At 47.7% G+C, this 15,866-nt stretch overlaps 1 protein-coding gene across 6 annotated transcripts in view; it reads right to left on the bottom strand.

Annotated features, from left to right (window-relative positions):
• Positions 1 to 811: 811 nt before the first annotated feature.
• LOC142584689 (uncharacterized) overlaps positions 812 to 15,866 on the bottom strand; it is a 132,279-nt gene continuing 117,224 nt past the window's right edge. For all 6 annotated transcript variants that reach the window (XM_075694884.1, XM_075694882.1, XM_075694879.1 and 3 more), the window contains one exon: positions 812 to 2,894. In XM_075694884.1, coding sequence (XP_075550999.1) covers positions 2,840 to 2,894 — 55 coding nt within the window. In that variant the 3' untranslated portion in view covers positions 812 to 2,839. The remainder of the gene's footprint in view (positions 2,895 to 15,866) is intronic.

Raw genomic sequence — 15,866 nt, forward strand, 5'->3', positions numbered from 1 at the left:
ATTGTTGGAAACTACTCAACAATTTCACATTAATACTCAATAGTATTCAACAATATATCATAGAATTTAGTCAACGACTGTTTTGTTGTGAACTACCCAACAACTTAGTGTTGAATGTTTGCTCTGTAGTTGCAATATTTATTGAGGCATTGTTGAAAGGCTATTGAGTCAAGAACTCGCCAACATTATGCCAACAACATTTCAACAGTTATTTTCATAAGGGTATTCAAGATATTCCCGTCAGAACACCGTCACTGCTCTTCCAAATGCCGCAGGCATTCCTACACTACCTTGTCGGCGGCGTGTGGCAGAAATCAAGTTCCTTTTTTGCTTTATCATGATCGCATAAAAATAGATAAACATGTCCACTTGAAACTACCATATCGTCATTCCCGTAGAAAGTGTCATGATAAACGTATCAGGCAATACGTCACACGCTGCAACACGTTCAAATTTTCATTTTTTCTTGCTACCATTGAAATATTCAACGGTTTGCCCCGGGAAATTATTGGCACGGATAGCGTAGAGAAATTTATGGAGAGGGTAGAAGAATACCTTCTTATGCTATATTACATTGATGTGTAATACTTGGGTATATTATGTCTACTTATGTTTTATGCTTGCTTATGAGGCTTACGATTTGTTTGTTATCGGTTGTATAGGTTGTTGTATAGATTGCTGTTCTATCGGTTATGATTACTGATGTATAGTTGATACATTGTACACCTACGTGTACCGACCCGTCCACTCCCTGTAATGGCCTGTATAAGGCCGACAAAATTTTTCAAATAATAATAATAAATAAATAAACAAGTGTTTGCATTCATTTATTTCTATGTAACTGAGTTCAATATATATATATAGATATATATATATATATATATATATATATATATATATATATATATATATATATATATATATATATATATATATATATATTAGAAATGCCGAAGTCCAGGTCTTTTTCTAGAATACTTGTCCTAAATTTGTCAAGCACTGCTTTTCGGCTTCACACATAGTCGTAATCAAGCACGATATCTGCGTCCAGGACACTGTAATTATTGTTACAACGTACCCTGTCACGACCACGACAATGATCCCTGAAAAGTTAGCAAAACTAGCTCAACAAGTTCGCTATGTAGTGCGTTAGGAACGTTTCTGTGTTGCAGCCTTTGAAGTGTTTGCAGCCGGTTGCATTATTTTAAGTCATTCACGCCGATACGGCTAAGCAGTAGACGAATTTCACGGGTGCTATAAACTGCGCAATCGAGTGCTAGTTGATTGGAGAACTTCTGCTTCTGGGAGACACCGCATACGACGTCACCAAGTTCAACAAAATTATTTTTTGACGTAGGTGGACCACTTTATTCCAAGCAACGCGCATATTTTACGGGAAACTAATAAACACGCCTGCCGTAATGCAGCATCCATCGTCACACACAATTCCGTAGCGCAATCTGTCAAAGGCATGACCACCATCAAAACTCAGCAAAAAAAAAGAATACTGATCTGCAGGACATTGCACTGAAAGGAAGTAAAACTAGGCTGGCATATTGTCGAACCGATGCCGTGTTACTTGGTTGTAAAACGGAACTCAAATATGTGCGCACCAGGTCGATGGCGTCACCACATCTATGCTTGCCGTAGACTAAGCCTATTTGCGATGAATTGATCGTTAGGTCACTTACCAGGGCCCACCAAATATCAGCACCCCAGGCACGCGTGAAATGAAGGCTGAAATCTTTTCCGATTGTAGTCTTGTACTTTACCCATGCATCAAAATGTGCGGATGGAATTTACCAGCATGCTCTCCGCGAGGACCGAGTGGCTTGTGTCACCAAGCTCGTTATTTATACCTCTCTTCCCGGTTTACAATTAGCTTTAGAAATTCCAGAGTCACCTAGGCGAACGATCTAATCTAAAATAAATTTGCGGACCTAGAAGGTAACATTGTTTCATTCTGCTCGTTCTCCATGTTTATGCTGCCAATACTTCTGCCAACGCGAAGAGGACGTCCGATGGACGGGGGCCACCGTCAGGCGCAACGCGTGTACTCGCAATATTGTCTGGTTTGCGAGACGACGCACGAAAGCTGCGTAAATTTCACATGTTTCTACGGCAACGCGGGCTTCATGAACGCAATGAGAAGAGCTTGTTAAAGTGAATGGATACAGATTTTCGTATACATCAAATGTGTCCTAATTTCTGCGTTAAGAGCCACGCTACTGCGGCTGGCTCTCAGCCAAGCACTCGTCCACTGCTCTTGTTCACAGCTCTATGTGCGCGGACTGGTTTAGCGCGCCATGCAACATGTCACGTGATAGCGTTGTCAAATGGCTGGCCAGAAGTCTTCAATATGTTACCGATCTTAGTGGCGCACGTCTGTCAGGAAGTGCTACGAAATTTTTTATGCGATTATTCTGGCGCTTTGTGTTAGCTTCCATGAACATTAATCGTTAACCAGAGAGCTAATAAGCCTAAGATTTTCACTTGGATACGTTAACACATCGAAAACGCCTGTTATTTTCTTCACCCTCAGAAACGAGCAAGTGTCCAGAGTGTGCTTCAGCCTGAAAGAAAACTTTCAGAGGCATTTCTAGGAGAATTTCCTGAAGAACCACAATCACAGCTCAGAGAGCCCCTCATCACGTTCCTGGACGCCACCAATACACCTCAAGCGAGTGCCGATGGTTGCCCTGTATGGCATGTAAAACTTGCACTGACTGCCACCACAGTTCTTCGTGCCGCGTGCCCTGGTGTACAGTCTCTGTGTGATGACTTGCCCCGCACTGTCCTGGCACTTCGTGACACTCTTGATTGCAGGCAGCACTGAAGGTCATCTCCCCATTGGTATCATGTAGATGGGTTCTTCCTGCATCTTTTTCTTGTTTCTGTAGAGGAGAGAGAAAGAGAACTTAAGGAAGGGTGTTGTGCTTTTTTTTTCTTTGCCGGGGTTCATAGGATTATTGACATGCTACCCGGCAATGGGAGAGAGAATTCTACCAACATATTTCACAGAGGAGTGTAAAGAAAAATATTATTGAAAGAATTTGTAAGAAGATTTGATAATTATATATTAGGGTGAGATACGATCTCGTAAAATGTAGGGCTCTCTATACCTGTAGATGATACGTGGTTAAAGCTTACCTCAAGGTTAAAGTAGGGAAGTCAGAAAGAAAATTTGGGTAATTTGTGAACATTCATACTTATCACAGCAGTAAAAGAGCCAATATTTGTTGTTTACGAATGAAGTAGTAGCTTTGAATTGGCTCTCGTGTGCGTATCACCTGTTCTGTATCACCTGTCCACTTAGTCCTGATGTGTTTTAGCGTTTTTTTGCTAAATGTATGAAAATTATCTGAATAATGAATCGAGACCTGTCTTCAAGGCAAAAATTTGAGCTTGCTGAGGTTTAGACACTGTTATCCTTCATTGCATAAGAAAAAAAAATCGCAGCGACGAAAATTTGACTAGGAAGGTAAAACGACAGTTTTAAAAGCCTTGAAGACCACAGCCCTGTGGACCTTTTGTGCTTGTGTTCTTGTTTTATTCAACTATATGGACACTCCAGATGGACGTGAGCATTGGCGAGTCTGGGATTTTCTGTATAAAGTACAAGTACGGTCATGGTCGCGCACCGCATAGTGCAGGTGCGAGAGAAAGCGTGCCAGGGTGAAAAGAATGGCAGCTTGATGCGGCTGCGTCTTCTCGGACGTGCCCAGGGAAGGGGGTGGGGTGGATTTAAGAAGTCTAATCGGGCGCGCAACAGGGGAGATCGGCTCGAAAGCCGGGAGGAGGAAGAGCAAGGAGGAGAAGAGGAGGTTAGTGGATCCTCTCCTCAAGTCGGGCGATGCGTGGGCTCGACCGTCCTACCTCATCTTGAGACATTTTGCCGGATAATCTCGCTTTTAAATGTGGTTTATCCTGGCTACTATGGAGGGCAACACGTTCTGCTTAATCGGTCATCTAAACGGAATCGCAGCTACTAAGGAGTCTGTAATTGCGGAGCGTCAGTTGTACACGCAAGCGTAACTGTCCAGCTCTTAAAATCGGTGGTGCCTGCGTGAAGCCGCGAAGCAAGCGCACGATGAAGGCGTCTGGAGGGAAGAAAATCGCGCGCAGGGCAACGTACGAAAGGGCGTGAGCGCACGGCAAAGTATCGCCACCTGGAAGAAAGTGCAGCCAACGTTGACCGAAAACGGGAAGAACAAACGGGCCGAAGCGTCGCGCAGGACGAAGGTAGGCGCGACGGGTTGACCTCTTCTGGCTACCGGTATTGTTTGCGGTACAGACGTACTGGCATAGCATCGTCCTCGATCGACGTACGCTGTGTGCGCGAGTGAAAGCGTGCGAGGGTGAGCCGCCCATGGCGGCTCAATCTCGCGTGCCCAAGGGAGCAAGCGCGCAGTGTTCCGCCGCGCGCGTGACACCGGTGCAGTGGAGGGAGGCGGGGCGTTGTACTTCGGCCGCGCACGGTGGCACAGGCGTTTTCTTGAAACCGATCGACTTTGGGGGCACAGTCCAGGTCGGCCGACGGCTCGTAGCATTGCGTGCGCTGTGTTCGCAATCCTCAGTCTGCGTCGAAGTGTCACTTCTCCCGCTGCTGCTGTCGCGATTCTTCACGCTAGCGTTTTGACAGCGTGTGTCCGCGGTGGTCGAGCGTGAAGTATTTATGTTTGCCCGTGCGCGCCAATACCAAGCTAATTTATTTAGTTAGCAAGCGAATGTTTACATGGGGTTGTTATCTCCGGCTGCTGCTGCGTATGACGCGGCTGAGCAAGCCCTGTCTTAAATACGATCTGCGATGCGGTCAGCGTAGGCGCTTAGGCGCACCGAGGGACGATAGCGTCGTGTGCGATATGGCGCTCATACCCTTGCGTGTCACGCGCGTTCACGAAGTGAAACATCATTGCAATGTTTTTATTATTTTTTTTGTCGTCAGTAGTTGTCCATTTTCAACGTAGCTCGAGCAACATAACGTTTGCCGCTTCGCAGCGCGTCCTTGACGGCTGGCAGCGACGAGAGAAGTACGTGCCACATGGGGATGCTCTATTTATGCGCCGCCCAGTCATAAACAAGAGCTTCCATAGAAGCTGCAATTGATGATTTAACACTAAACTATGTCGCAGTAGCAAGGTCTCATTATTAATTGGTCTGTGACTGCTAAAGAGACACCGTGCTTCTTAATCTAATAAGGATGGGAACTCTTACTGCAATTTATACACGCGATATATCAACGAACCTTGCTTCCTGTAGTTCTCTAATAATTTGCTATCGCTACCAATGCTTTCCCTTTCAGGTTAAACTGATACTTTTCTTCCTCTATTTTTGTTTTTGTTTGCCAGTCTGTGTTTCTCAATACTGTGCCAGGTTTTTCCTTACGCGCTGAAGCAAATCCTTGCCAAGGTCCGCCACTGATTTTAAGGGCAAGGCAATGGACCTCAGTGACACGTAACGTCAGGGGAGCGCAGTAGAAGACACCGCAGCAGAGCCATAGGGCGTCCAACGAGATTATTGAGCGTGAGCAATGATGACATTGAACATTGTGTACCAACGCTATGTTTGCACTGAAGTTTTCTAACTAAATAGAGAGCACTTTCTCAAGGACCTGTATGTAACATACCGCAGTTTCTAGGGGGAATCAACAGTGTGGCTCTACGGCAACGATACTCTCATAGTAATAACATCATCACCATCATCAGCCTTTTATGTCCACTTTTATGGCCTGCGATCTCCTGTCAGCCTTGTCTTGCGCCAACCGATTCAAACTAGCGCTTGCGAATTGCACAGTTTCGTTGCGCCACCTTCTCTTGCCGTGCACGAAAGCGCTTCGCTTCTCGTCACTGTAACCCTAATGGTCCACCGGTTATCTGACCTACGCGTTACACAACCGGCCCAGTTCCATTTTTGTTTGTCTTAATGTCAATTAAAATATCGGCCATCCCCGTTTACTCTCTGATTTACACCGCTCTCTTCCTGTGTCTTAACGTTACGTCTAACATTCTTCGTTATGTCTAACAGACCTGAAATACGCCTCACCATCCCAGGAATCACGAAGAAGGCTAACATGCCCTCGTTCGCCCTGAAGCAGGCCACATTAGAACATTTACATGAGGTGCACAGTGGCCGCGTACACGTTCACATCGATGGCTCAGTCACATCTTCAAGTTCAGCTGCTGCTGTGATGATACCAACAAGATCCGCCAAAATACAGCTAAAAACGTCACATGCATCATGAACGACAGCTGCTGAACTGGTAGCCTTGCAAGCGGCTCTTCATTTCATCCAGGAGGAACCACTCCATGCATGGTCAGTGTTCTGTGATTCCAAGGCAGCCCTACATAGTGTACTCTCAGCACTGCGCCATGGATCACATGAACAGCTCGTCGCAGAGATCAGAGAAGTACACCATCGCATAGCTGACGAAGGACACGATATAATACATCAGCGGTTTCCTAGTCACTGTGGCATACATGGCAATGATCGAGCAGACGCAGCTGCCCCATCTGCTCATGACGGCGTCAACTGCGTTGCCATTCCTCTTTCGAGAGCCGACGCAGCGAAAAAACTTGCCGTACTTGCACACGACCTCACATTAGCTCAGTGGAATTCATCCGACTTCACAAGTGCACACCTTCATACCCTGGACCCTAATTTACAACTCCGTATTCCGCCCGAGCTTCCACGAAGCAATTGCACCCTTCTAGTTCGTCTATGGCTTGGAATAGCATATTCAAATGCGTACTCCTTTCTTATCAGAATGTCCAACAGCCCACTTTGTGACTTCTGCGGGTGCAATTCAACAATCGCGCTCCTTCTTTGTCAGTGCTCTCGTTTCGACCCGCAAGGAGCAGTCCTCTCAGCCACCCAAGACAAACTGGACAAGCGCTCAATGACAGAAAACAAGATCCTTGGATACTGGCCTAGGCGAACATCAGCGTGATCGGCTATGAGACGCTGCTGCGGTATTTAAAAGGCACTGAACTTTCTGACAGATTGTGATTTGACTGTGTGACGCAGGATTGTACGGTCACACTGCATAAAACTAGGAACGCCTTTGCGGGCTGCGTGACAGTGCCCACAGAAACAGTTTGTGTGTACGTGCGTGTGTGTGTAGTTTTTTTCTTCTTTTTTAAATCCTTCTCTCTCTCCCCTATCGCATTCCCTTGCCCCTCCCCAGTACAGAGTAGCCAAGCGGACATAATCTCTATTTAACCTCCCTGTCTTTCCTTTGCCTTTCTCTCTCTCTATATATAACATTCTTCATTCCGTCGCGTTTTGCGCGGTCCGTAACTTCTTTTCGAGCTTCTTTGTCAGTATCCAAATTTCTGCCCCATATGTCAGCACCAATAAAATGCACTGATGCATTTATTGGTGCTGCACCTTCCGTTTCAACGATAATGGTAAGCTTCCAGTTAGGAATTAAAAATGTCTGCCGCATGCGCTCCAACCCATTTTTATTCTTCTTTAAGTTTCCTTCTCATGATCAGTGTCCCCTGCGAGTAATGTACACAAGTAAACGTACTCATTCACAGACTCTAGAGGCTGACTCACAACCCTGGACTCTTCTTCCCTTTCTCGGCTATTGTTCATTGTCTTTGTCTTCGGCATATTAATCTTCGACCCCACTCTTACACTCTTGGACCCAGTATTGCTCAACAGGAGAATGTCATCTGCAAACCGAACTTCGCCGACATTTTCGCTATTGATCCTCACTCTTTAGCCTTCCCAATCTAGTAGCTTCAATAGTTCTTCCAAGCACGCTGTGAATGGCATTGGAGAGATTGTGTCTCCGTGTCTAACCCCTTTCTTCATAGGTATCTTCGTACTTTTCTTCTGGAGAATTAAGGTTAGCAGTGGAATTTGTAAATATTTTCAGATATATTTACGCAAGTGGCCTGTACTCCCTGATTACGTAATGCCTCTATGACTGCTGGTATCTCTGCTCAATCAAATGCCTCTTCGTAGTCTAAGAAAGCCATATGGATACGTGTACTTGTTTATCGGGTGACCTAATTTCACCCTCTAGCGAATGTTATCGCTCAGCGCAGGACGCGCATGCTTTCGTCATTCACAGTTGTGCTCCCGTCTTCACCATCACTACTACGTGACAACATGGACAGGCTGAGTGTACTCTGAATTTCTCGATTGCCTTATTGATGACATGGATGTGACCTATTATAGAGTATTCCTTCCTGAAGACAGCCTGTACACTTGATTGAATAAAGTCCAGTGTAGCGTTTGCTTTATAGAAAATTATATTGGTGGATATTTGATATAATACTGGAAGTCAGCTAATGGGCCTGTAGTTTTTGTATTCTTTAACGTGTCCCTTTTTGTGGATTAGTATAATATTGGCATTCTTAGTTCTCTGGCCCCTTTTGAACAGACATAGACAGTTCGTATTAAGTACCGTCACATTTTCAAACATGTTGAAGCAACGGTTGAATAAATCAACCGTTGCTTCATCATCTCCGACCGATTTTCCCCGTTTCATATCTTGCAAGGCATTCTAACTTCATCGCTAGTTACAGAAGGAGCGCCTGCAACCTGTTCATTGCATTAGTGCAAGCGCTTAGGGCAGTTGGTGCATGATGAACTTGAAAAAGAAGGGGTACCAGCGAAACACGAAGGACGCGCACACAAGAAGTTCATTGTTTCTTGGCATGGAAGTATCGTGGCTGCTCTGGATACTGTGCAGGTCACAACAGAATTATTCCGTTGCTTTTACTATATCTTCGAGATTCCTGATGAGAATACCTTGCTTACGTTTCTGTGCATACATTTTGGATTGTCCTATATTAAGTTATACATATTGTAGCGAAGAAGACAGGCGTGCGCGTCCGGTGCATCGCCAACGCCTTGCTCGAAAACAGAGCACGCGCACTCGGTGCCCGAGACTTTATCAACAGACCTGCCTGTATATCGTGCGAAGTTCTGGCTTGTTAAACCGCTTTACATATTCGGCGGAGGTTACTAGGTTGTTAGGAGGCATTGCGTAATCAAGGAGCACAGACAGCTTACGTGAATACCTTGTACAATATCTACAGAGATCCCACAGTCACCTTAATTCTACACACGAAAAGTAGGAAGCCACCTACCTATGAAGAAAGGAGTCAGACAAGGAGATACAATATCTCGAATACTATTTACTTCGTGCTTTGAAGAAATATTCAAGCTATTAAACTGGGAAGCTTTGGGAGTAAGGATCGGCGGCAAATACCTCAGCAACCTTCGGTTTTCCGATGACATTGTTCTATTCAGCAACACCGCAGACGAGTTACAACAAATGAGTGAGGACCTTAACTGAGGGAGTGTAAGAGTGGGGCTGAAGATTAATATGCAGAAGACAAAGATAATGATGAACAACCGGGCCAGGGAACAAGAATTCAGGATCGCCAGTCAGCCCCTAGAGTCTGTGAGGGAGTACGTTTACCTAGAAGAACTAATCACAGGGAACCCTGACTCATCATCGTCATCAGCCTGGTTACGCCCACTGCAGGTCAAAGGCCTCTCCCATACTTCTCCAACTACCCCGGTCATGTACTAATTGAGGCCATGTCGTCCCTGCTAAAGCACTTAATCTCACCCGCCCACCTAACCCTCTGCCGCTCCCTGCTACGCTTCCCGTCCCTTGGAATCCAGTCCGTAACCCTTAATGACCATCGGTTATCTTCCCTCCTCATTACATGTCCTGCCCATGCCCATTTCTTTTTCTTGATATCAACTGAGATGTCATTACCTCGACTTTGTTCCCTCACCCAATCTGCTCTTTTCTTATCCCTTAACGTTACACCTATCATTCTCCGTTCCATGGCTGGTTGCGTCGCCCTCAACTTAAGTAGAACCCTTTTCATAAGCCTCCAGGTTTGTGTCCCGTACGTGAGTACTGGTCAGACACAGCTTATATACACTTTTCTCTTGAGTGATAATGGCAACCTGCTGTTCATGATCTGAGAATGCCTGCCAAACGCACCCCAGCCGATTATTATTCTTCTGATTATTTCAGCCTCATGATCCGGATCCGCGGTCACTACCTGTCCGAAGTAGATATATTCCCTTACCACTTCTAGTGCCTCGCTACCTATCGTAAACTGCCGTTTTCGTCTGAGACTGTTAAACATTATTTTAGTTTTCTGCAGAATAATTTTTAGACCCACTCTTCTGCTTTGCCTCTCCAGGTCAGTGAGCATTTATTGCCATTGGTCCCCTGAGTTACTAAGCAAGGCAATATCATCAGCCAATCTCAAGTTACTAAGGTATTCTCCATTACCTTTTATCCCCAATTCTTCCCAATCCAGGTCTCTGAATACCTGCTGTAGACAAGCGGTGAATAGCATTGGAGAGAGCGTATTTCCCTGCCTGACGCCTTCCTTTAATGGGATTTTGTTGCTTTCTTTATGGAGGACTACGGTGGCTGTGGAGCCGCTATACATAGCTGTCAGTATTTTTACATACGGCCATAATTCCGTAATGGCTCCATGACTGCTACGGTTTCGACAAAATGAAACGCTTTCTCGTAATCCCTGACCATTCCTAACCCTGACTATGAGAAGGAAATTCAGAGAAGAATAAAAATGAGTCGGGTCGCATACGGCAGACATCGTGAGCTCCTGACTGGAATATTACCGTTATCATTGAAAAGGAAGGTACACCATCAGTGCATTTTAGCGGTGCTGACATAGGGGCCAGAGAGAAAGAAACTTGAGAACAAATTAAGGACGGCGTAAAGAGCGATGGATCGAAGAATGCTAGGCATAACTTTAAGAGACAGAAAGAGAGGGGTTTGATCAGAGAGCAAATAGGTATACACGACAATCCAATTGACATGAACAGAAAAAAATGGCGCTGGGAAGGTCATGTAATGAGTACAGTAGAAAACTGTTGGACCATTAGGGTGACAGAATGGGTATCAAGAGAACGGAAGCGCAGTAGAAAATGACAAAAGACTAAGTGGTGCGACGAAATTAGGAAATTTGCGGGTGCTAGTTGGAATCCGCTGGCGCAGGCGCAAGACAGGGGTAATTGGAGATCGCGGGGAGAGATCTTCGTCTTGCAGTGGACATAAAATGGGATGAAGATTATTATGATGATTATCATGATGACGATGATGATGACAACGACTAGGGTTTCTCCAACTGTAGGACCCGGCAGTCGGAAGTTGTATCCCATCATGCGTGAAGACGTAACCCAAGCACCACCACCGGTCTCGCCCACCCTTCTCTGTTCCGGCTCACTGCATCAACGGGGTCCAGCCATCTTCAGCGGCTCCAACGAAAATGATGTCGAAGACTGCCTCTCATACTATGAACGCGTGAGTGCCCACAACCAATGGTACGATGCTCATAAGTTCAACAACGTGGTCTTCTACCTCACGGGCGTCGCGAACGTGTGGTTCCGCAACCAAGAATCTGACCTTCACACCTGGTCGGACTCCAAGACAATCTTCACGCAAGTCTTCTGTCGACCCACGGTGCGAAAGCTTCGTGCCGAAAAGCGCTTGCGCAACCGTTCCCAGCAGCACGGTGAGAACTTCACCAACTACATAGAAGACGTCGTCGACCTTTGCAAGCGCGTCAACGCATCAATGGTGGAATCCGATAAGATCCGTCATATTTTGAAGGGCATCGAAGACGACGCCTTTCAGATGACCCTATCGAAGAACCCGCAGACCATCGTTGAAGTCGTTGATTTTTGTCAGCGTTACGATGAACTCCGCAGACGTCTACTGACCCGGCGTTCTTCCATGCAGGATGTCTCTGTTTCGAGCTTAGCTGCAGTGCATGACTACGGCCCCTGCTCTGTGAGATCATGTTCATCCCCACCGAATTTTTTTGGCAGCTGTCTCTGCTCACCGCCGTTCTAAGCTATGCGCTATCTTTGACTCCAAACCTGCGACAGGAGCAAGTATCTGAGGTATTCCGTCACCGCGTGCACAGCCACCGGCGCCTCCACCTCTGACATACGCTGAAGTTGTAGCACAGACCGTGCTACCGACGTTCACTCCACCACAGCCCGCTGTACGGTTATGCTCGCCCGAGTTTCCCACCAGGATAGCAGCCAACACTGGACCATGGCGCACTCCCGACAACCGCCCAATACGTTTCTATTTTGGTATCGCTGGTTATATCGCACGGTTCTGTCTCCGTCGCTCATGGCTTCCGCGAGCTGACCAACTTGCGCCATCATACTCCCCTGCAGTTCCGTTCTTCTCGTCCCCTCGTGAATCATGTCCGACTCATCTACGCACCGGCCACCCTGCCCACGAGCGCCACTCGCCATCTCCCCGACGCCGTTCGCTTTCGCCAATGCGTCGTCGTCCGACTCCCACAGAACAGGAAAACTAGCCGCCGCAGTTTCCTAGGCAAGAACTGCGTCTGTGTCGAACAGCACAAGGCCTCGCTATTCTCCGACGAACGATATTGAAGCATGTGTACATAGAATTTTTGCACTTGCGCCAGTCGACACAGGAGCCACCGTTTCCGCTACCAAAGAACTTTGTCGCTCGCTCAGAAAAGTAATGACACCCTTGTCTGCCCTGTAGATCCGTACAGCAAGCGCACAGCACATTACCCCTGTTGCTGCATGTACTACCCGCATCCCCATTCAATGACTGGCGTACAAAGTCGAATTTGTTGTTATGTCTTCATGCTCATATGACATAATCTTGGGGTGCGATTTCCTTTCCGATAACAGGGCCGTAATTGACTGTTCTCGCACCAAAGTGAAATTTTCGCCGCTTCCTGACGCCCAACTTGATATGCAGATGATTGCGGTGCCAAGGTGCTCGTTGCTGACGGCACTACGATACCTCCGCACTCAAGTGCGATTTCAACTGCCTGCCCTGTTCCCCTGCTCTTATTACGCCGTCGCATATCAATTGTTCATCAACGATGTTCTCTCCCTTTCGCTATCCTCACAGCTTCATGCATATGGTTGTCTCCAACGATTATGCCTCGCCCTTCCCTTTGCGTCGCGATGAGTGCCTTGGCCGTCTTTAGCGCATCGACTCTACGACCATCTTCGATGCTCCTCTTGATGGCACCTACTCCGAGATCAGTACAGTGGCTTGTTGCCCTGCCTGCCCCCTGTCTCCACCGGGCGTCTTCGACAGTTGTATGGACACCAAGCTGAGCTCCGCACAACCTTCCCAGCTCCTCAACCGCCTTCGCAAGTACTCCTCTACATTCGATTGTCAACAAGCGACTTTGGGCCGCACATCGACGGCTTACCGCGAGATCGATACGGGCGCTCACGCTCCACCGTGCCAGCGGCCTTATCGCGTGTCACCCACAGAGCGCCGTGCTATTGAAGACCAACTCAGCGATATGCTTTAGCGCGGTGTTTTTCAACCTTATAAGTCCCTGGGCGTCCCCTGCAGTCCTTGTGAAGCAAAAGGATGGGTCCATCCGGTTTCGCGTTGACCACCACTGTCTTAACAAGATAACGCGCAGAGACGTAAATTCTTTGCAGCTTATTGACGACACCCTGGATTCTTTGCAAGGTGCGGAATACTTTTCCTCGCTCGATTTACGTTCCGGCTATTGGCAAGTACCCATGGCACGAGCCGGTCGCCCTGAAACAGCTTTCGTAACACCAGATGGCCTGTATGAATTTAACGCTATGCCGTTTGGTCCTTGCAATGCTCCTGCTACTTTTGAACGCATGATGGACAACCTCCTCCATGGAGCTAAAATGGAAGACGTGCTCATGTTACTTCGATGACTTCGTCCTCTTTTTCCCTGACTTCGCCTCTCATCTGTGGCATCTCGAGATGGTCTTGCAGCGCTTAACTAACGCAGGCTTCCAACTTAATATGAAGAAATGTGGCTGTGGAGCCAAGCAATTAATGATACTCAGTCACGTGGTTTCCAAAGACGGCATTTTACCCAATGCTGCTAAACGTCGCGCTGTCACCGATTTCCTGAAACCAATGACCCCGAAGAAACGTCGAAGCTTCATCAGGCTCTGCTCATACTTTCATCGTTTTATCAGGAATTTTGCTTGTATTATTGCTCCGTTAACCCAACTTCTGCGAGGCGACACCGGCCTTACAACCTGGTGCTGCGCTTGTGACGACGCGTTTACAACATTGCGCCCTCTGCTCGCATCGCCACCCATGCTGCGCCATTTAGACTTTTTGCTCCCACAGAAGTTCACGCGGACACCAGCGGCGTAGGACTTTGCGCTGTCCTCGCTCAGCGCAAAAGTGCATACGGTGAATATTTAGTAGCCTACGCCAGCAGGACACTAACCAAGCCCGAATCTAATTACTCCGTAACTGAAAAGGAGTGCTTAACTATCATTTCGGCCATTGCAAAATTTCTACCATACCTGCACGGCCGTGCTTTCGATGTCGTTACCGACCATCATGCCTTAGGTAGGCGGTCGACCTTGAAAGACCCATCAGGCAGCCTCGCCAGCTTGGCGCTCCGGTTACAAGACTTCAACACGCGCATTGTCTAATCGGTCTGCCCGCAAACACACCGACGCGGACGCTCTCTCTTCCTCCCCCACGTAAAGTGACACGACTTGCCCTTCTGCCATTGATTCGATGTTTTCATCATCAGCGCCCGTCGCTATGGCTACGGAGCAGTGCAAAGATCCGTGGATTGCGGCTCTTTTTGATTGCTTATCTGACTCCCCGGCTACTCGGCCTTCCCGTGCTCTCCGCCGTCAAGCTTCTCACTTTACGGTACGGGATGGACTGTTGTAACGCCGCAGCTACGCTCCAAACGACTGGAAGCGGTTGTTCTTCGTCCCTCGCCACTTCCGCGCCGATGTGGGCTCCACTTTCCGGGCCGACCCACAGTGCTCGCACTCTGGCCTCCTCAAAACGTACACCAGGCTCCACTTTCGCTTTTATTGGCGTGGGATGTACAGTTTTCTAGAGAGGTACATCCGCTCATGTTCAGAATACCAACAACACAAGTCTCCTACTCGCCGTCCTTGTGGTCCCTTGCAGCCAATCCGGTGCCCCTCTCGACCAATCGAACGCGTCGGCATTGACCTCTACGGCCCTCTACCCTACACACCTGCTGGGAATCGCTGGATTGTTTTAGCCGTAGATCACCTTACACGATGTGCAGAAACAGCTGCCCTACCAACCCCCACAGCCCGTGACGTTACGTCCTTCCTCTGGCAACACTTCGTACTTCGCCACGGCGCTTCCCGGGAACTCCTCAGTGACAGGATGTGTCTTTCTTTACGAGGTAATAACGTGCTCTTTACTCCATGCTGTACTGCCCATCGCACCACTATTGCCTGTCGCCCGCAGACTAACGGCATGACTGAGCGATTGAATAGCACTTTAGGCGATATGCTATCCGTGTACATTGCGTCCGACCACATCAATTCGTTTTACCATACGTTTATCATAAGACCTCGTTTTACCATATGTGACCTACGCACGCAACAGCGCTTCACAGGCCACGACAGGTTTTTCCACATTCTTTCTCGTATATGGCCGTGAACCTTCCTGCACCTTTGACACGATTCTCCCCTACCAAGCAGACGCATCGGAGTGCACGCCACCGACTGAAGCTTCCAGATACGCCGAGCAATGCCGCCAGCTAGCCACTCTTTTACGACTGAAGACCAATGGCACCAAAAGTTTTGTCGCGATGATGACCCACCCACCAGCTCATATCAGGCGGACCCTTTAGTCTGGCTATGGATACCTTCCACCACCTCTGGATTTTTCTCTAGGCACCTAGCCAAGTACTACGGTCACTAGCGCGTTCTGCAACAGACGCCTCCCGTTAATACGTTGTCGAGCATCTCACGATGTGCCCTGACTTAAGGCGCCGGGGAAATGAGATGGTTGAGTCACTGCCCGTGTAGACTCAAACCTTACTACCACC

Source organism: Dermacentor variabilis, chromosome 6 (genome assembly GCF_050947875.1).
Source record: "Dermacentor variabilis isolate Ectoservices chromosome 6, ASM5094787v1, whole genome shotgun sequence".
Taxonomy (NCBI): domain Eukaryota; kingdom Metazoa; phylum Arthropoda; class Arachnida; order Ixodida; family Ixodidae; genus Dermacentor; species Dermacentor variabilis.